Source organism: Ptychodera flava, chromosome 11, assembly GCF_041260155.1.
Source record: "Ptychodera flava strain L36383 chromosome 11, AS_Pfla_20210202, whole genome shotgun sequence".
Taxonomy (NCBI): domain Eukaryota; kingdom Metazoa; phylum Hemichordata; class Enteropneusta; family Ptychoderidae; genus Ptychodera; species Ptychodera flava.
This window is the reverse complement of record NC_091938.1, coordinates 780,585-786,481: the sequence shown is the minus strand read 5'-3', so window position 1 is coordinate 786,481 and position 5,897 is coordinate 780,585. Positions and strand designations below refer to the sequence as shown.

Here is a 5,897-nt window from a genome sequence, read left to right as displayed (position 1 = left end):
ACAAAGCCATAAAAGCGTTTTGTGGAGGGACTGTGGTACAACGTAGTCATCCATTAGGGACTGGTCAGTTTCTTCAGCCTGGGGGGGGCTGGTGGATTCATGGGGGGGGGGGGTTCACCCTGTTTTTGACTTTGGTGATAGGGGGGGGGTCACCATGTTTTTGAAATACCCAATAGGGGGGGTCAGTGTGTTTTTTAATTTTTGACACAGGCTCATCATTGCCTAAAATGCTAGTGTCAGCCACAAATTTCATCATTCAGTTGTATTTTTCGGCGCGCCCTTCGGGCGCGTAACTTTAATAATCAGTCATATTTTTCACCACGCCCAACTTTAACATATCAAGCATACATACATCAGAGATATCTGTATGTTCAATATTTTTCAGCGTGCTCTTCAAGCTCATTACTTTAATATATATATATGTATATATATATATGGTATATATATATACAGTATATATATATATATATATATATATATATATATATATATATATATATATGTATATAATTTATGTCCACCTTTTGTTTTACCTATGTCGCGCGCCAGGGGGGGGGGTCACCCTGTTTTCAAAATTTGGAATAGGGGGGGGTCACCCTGTTTTCAAAATTTGGAATAGGGGGGGTCAGCCACTTTTTGACGTCGGCAAAAAATAATCCACCGCCCCCCCCCCCCAGGCCGAAGAAACTGACCAGTCCCTTACGACAAATAGCATTGCATTTGACGATGATTGGGGGAGGGGTATCATATCAAGTTAGAACAACGCCCTCAAGTTACTATAAGAGCGTCAGGTCATAGGTCACTCTGAACAGATTTACCATGGTGGTGGGAGCGTTCCCTCTTGCTAAACTAGCCTCTCTGGCAGTCAGACAAATTAGCAAACCGATCGCTAATTACCTGAAGGAAGCTTCAAAGAAGAGTGAATTCTTCAGAAGGCGAATATGTATGCCACCAGCTCAATGTAAGTGTACAAGAATAACAGACTGGTCTCACGACCCATACTCAACTCAGCGACGATGATGCATGCCCTCAACCACGCTGTGAACTTGCGTCACATTCACTAACCGGCAGTCTATTGAACAACACTTTCCCCAACGATTTTGTGTGGTAGGGAAAGCACACCTTTCGTACCGCACAAAATCGCCGGGAAAAATCGTAGTTAACTGCATCAGTCCTCCAAAAATATTGCGATGGATTGTTTCGTGTTTACATACAAGACCCTTGTTTACTCATACTGCACTATATGGTGCAGTAGTAGATAGTATTCACATAATGCTAGTAATTTCAAACTGTAAAATAACTTTGATTAAGGTGATTGCATACAAGTATTAAATTCAGCTGTGCTAATCTATACCTAATTTTCTCAATGTTTATCAATCAACGTAAAATATAATAATAATAATAATATTTTTTATTGCTTGCTTGTAAATATAGGATTAATACATCACATTTGTGGCAATAAAAGTGTGATACAAAAATAAGTTAAAATTTTCTTCAATGAAGATAAAGTATTACAGTATAATAATAGTAGCTAATAATAATAATATATGAACTGTTAGTGTCATGTAAATAACAAAAGAGCACATCGGCAAAAATGGAAAGTGAGGCAAAGGCACACAGCATTTTGTCTGTTTATAAAGCTGTTATTATTATTATTATTATTTTATTGTTATAATTAACAGCTGTATTTCAGGCATCTACACTCATCTTGTGTTAGAAAAATAGTACAGATTGTTAAGGGTGGTAGCTAGGTAAAATTTACCGGAGTTCCCTGTGGTATCAATGTAGTTATCATTAGGAGGTGGTAGAAATGTTACTGGGGTTCCCCTTAATCCATTACCAATGTTCCCCAACCTTAGCAAAAACACTACTCAAGTAGGTTAGGGTATGGCGTTTTTTGTAGCGTAACAAATATGCATGCTTTTAGGTACAAGATTGTGTATGATAAACATCAGTAACAGTCAGAAATGGTATGGACCGTACTGTAATCATAGACGATTATAATATGTATCCTCACCATTTCTACTATTGATGTTGAAATTCACTTCCTACCACTGATAAATCCACTCAGTGTGAGAGTTTTCAGACAGGGTAGTGAATTTCAACCAAAGCCGTTTCATAAATGATGAGCAGTACGAAATCTCATAACCATACCTTTCGAAACTTTTTTGTGTTTATCCTCACTGTTACCAGGACGGAAGTGGTATTTAGGGGTCAAAGTTGCCAAATTGTTGACCCCATATTGAGTATGTAGTAATCGGACGTCATATTTGGAATATGATTATCGGGCTAAATATTGATATTTTGAAACTTCAAACGCCCGATTTTCAACTTCGATGTGTTTAGAAAACTGTATGTAAATATTTAATGATAAATTAGTTACGCTTAATCCATGGACGACGCCAACTATATTTTGATGTGTACAGGGCCTACCGGTACCTGTGTTTCCTCTGGCTTCTGAAATCTTTTAGTAAATTTACGAATTGGGTACTGAAACTTTTCGTAAATTTTGAAATTCATAAGTAAACTTAACCATTCCAATACGGAATATCATTCAATCAAATTCAAATTAAGTACAACATGTGCTTAGAACTATTTTGAGGTTTGGGGGCCTTCAGCTCTCAATCAACTAGCTGCTTCCTTGCATTCGTATATTTACGAATCAACAATGAAAAATATTAGTAAATCATCTAAAAAATTAGTAATTTTACAAATTTGAGAGTGGCAGAGGAAACACAGGGTATATATTGGACATGGGCTGTCTCTGTGTGTCGCTTTCGACACCTTGTATCGTACCGTGTGGCTAACTTCACAAAGTTTGTAGCCCAAAATAGCTTCTACCGAAAAAAAACTATCCAAATTGGGACAGCAGCGTCACCTGACTTAATATGCTGTCACATGACTTGTAAAATGCTATCAATACAGAGCGAAGTGAGTACAATGAACAGCATGTCATTAAATATCCGAAAACTCAAGTCGTCCGGAAACTGTCACACTGAGTGTCCAGATTTAGTTTCTGTCACTACAGACTGTGTTTCTTTCTCTGACAGTGTACCATTGGAGTGAAATCAATATTAAAATGAGAATATTAGGACTTGGCAAGGCCAAAGAAGTGAAACCACTCAGTGAATCTGCTGCTGTTGAACTTGGAGCTGAGATCATCGGTGAAACTTTCATTTTTACTGTGGGTGTTGGTGTAATCGTTGCTGAATTCTGGAGACAATCAAGGAACGAGCAACACAAAGAAGACCAACAGAATGATTCTATTAAAGAACTTTACAATAAAGTGGAAGAGTTAGGACTGATGATGGAACAGCAAGATGCAAGGTTACGGGAACTCAATAGAAGAATAGCATCCCTAGACCATGGACGGTTGCTACGCCAACCTGATAATGCCAAAGGTGTTTCACAAGAAAAAATTATAAAAGAGAAAGAGAATCAGAACGCAAAAAGTCAACAAAAAAGTAAAGGGTGGTTTGGTTGACTAACAAAGCAATAATAGATAGCTTTAAATTAATTAATTAGTATGAGTAGCAGTAAGTATATAGATGTATTGCATGAGTGTTCATATCACATTTATTGTCCAACTGTGTGTGGCATTTAGCTAATTCATAGATGAACTGTCCAGAGACCATTTGCAGATAATATTGCAATACACAGAAGCCAACTTTCCTAGGTAGTGATGATGAATGGATTTAACAGGGTTTCACAACATGAAGACAGTGGCTGATCTGATTGTCTCTTTGAGTGAGTTCCTTGCGTTTCCTTCATGATCCATGAGTGTAGATTAAATCTCAGAGAGAGGAGTTGATATGGCCAGATAGTGGGTGATGGGATCAAGGTCTCTGTCATTAAAAAGTACGAAACATTTTCAGTCTGGCATCAAATGGTTTTAAGTTGATGAAATGAATGTTTTTATCCAAGTAAGTCAATGGTGATAATGAAGACAAACAGTTTTTGATGGAAATAGTATATAAAGTATTTAAATATGCAACAGATTCAACTTTATATGACAGACACATCCTTTGTTCATTACAGCTGCTGTCAAAGTTGATCAGTATTTCCTTTGCCATTTTCTAAATACACCATGGCTGATGAAATGCCCTAGTAGCAAATGTTTTATGGCTCTGTTTGCAAGTTTGGTGAAAGATACATATAAAGGTGGATGGTGTTTTGAAAATTACATTGAAAATGCTAACAGAGCCCTAAACATTATAGCATATCTGTAGCTGATATTCTTGATAAAAGAATTAAGAAACTTCCGTCATGCTCCTTCAAAGATTTGTTTTCATGCAAATCAGTCTGTACTTCACAATATTTGTACCTGCATTCTGATTTACACAACTCAGTCCAAATAGACAAACAGGGACACAGCTTTCAGATGTTGCAAAGCTGTTACACTATCACTGTATAACACTCACTCATTAACACACTTCTTTGATGAAGAGATTTGATAGCTGGTTTGGCATTCTGCCAAAATTAGCCAAAACGCTGCTGCAATATTATCCCAGGACAGTTTTTGATTTGTGAGAAATTGCAAAGTTTTGAAGTATGGGTGGATTACCAGTATATCAATAAACATAATGTAATCTTCAAACTCAGAAGTTGTCTATGTTGATTTGAAGTTTGTTATAAACGATATGGAAATCCAGCTGTAACCTTGTAGAGTAAGTTGGCATGGCAACAAATGTTATTTAGGTATTTCTGCTGTGTTCAGCTGTTTTTTCTCATCAAAACTCAGCAAACGTGTATTTGGTAGCAGTTTGACTAAAATAGACAGGATATACCAGTTCAGTATTGTGAAAATGTGATGTTTGTCATTTCTAGTGTCATGTACAATTTACATGTACTTGTGTGGGTTGCAATATCCCTAGCAATTAGTGACGTACTTTGAAGCATTTTTAACACTTATATTTCCATAGATTTTAGATTTTTTTAGAAATTAATTATGTCTATATTGTCCTTTTGTGTTTTGCAGCTGTTACTCTGTATTTGTGTGAACGGATGAAATATTATCAGTCTGAAATAAAGCCCTCAATAATTATTGTACAATTGCAACCTGTCAATGTTCGTTTTAAACGTGAACACATAATAGAAAATATTTGGCTAGAAAGAAAGTCAAAGCAAGTGAAATTTAGGAATATTGTATTTTAAACAATGCTTTAGGTATTCTCTACTTCAATATGTTTCCTGCAAAGTTTAGACCTCACATTGCAGCTTGGCTATCTTCTTAGGTTCTAAAGACACAGTTATATTATATCAGTGTGTATGTCAATATGTTGTTCTGATTGGACAAGAGCTAACGACAACTGTGGTAAGTAGTAATATACAAGAGAAGTCCCTAAACTAGCATAGACAATTTATTCTGGAACAAAAGAGTGTTAAGATAATAGAAAAAATTAGCAGTAGAACTAATTTTATGACTGAACACATAGAGATTGGAAGGGCAGCATCAATGACTGCCTTTAGTTCTACATTTCATCATACCAACATTGTCACTTTTTGTCACCTGTTAATACGTACCCCTCTTCTGAACAAAGCACAGTCACAGGCATTGAATGTCTCTCTCATGATGGTTTCTCAGTTTTAAGACTGCTTTCTCACCCTTGAATGTGAAAACTACAAAGGAAATCACTCATAAATATCAGGAACATAAATATCATTTGTATAGAATAATAACAATGTCCACAGGCCAGTGTACACTCTATTTTGATACAATGAGCTCCATACAGCACTAGGATAGTAGCTTAAGCTATAATAACATAAGCTGCTAGGCAAGAGCAAATTGTACCCGTATGTCATGTATGCCTACCCATAGGGTAGGGTTATTGGTGAAATAAATAATTGGAATCAAGGAAGCAATACACATCGCTAGCTCTAATCCAGAATTGAATTAT

General features: G+C 36.4%; 1 protein-coding gene across 1 annotated transcript; it reads left to right on the top strand.

The window, feature by feature from the left end:
• The first annotated feature begins 797 nt into the window (after positions 1-797).
• On the top strand, positions 798-5,058 carry LOC139143210 (optic atrophy 3 protein homolog). The gene is made up of 2 exons (XM_070713359.1): positions 798-961; positions 3,051-5,058. Exons 1-2 carry the CDS (start codon positions 820-822, stop codon positions 3,482-3,484), a joined length of 576 nt encoding a protein of 191 aa, XP_070569460.1. The 5' UTR covers positions 798-819; the 3' UTR covers positions 3,485-5,058.
• Positions 5,059-5,897: the final 839 nt, after the last annotated feature.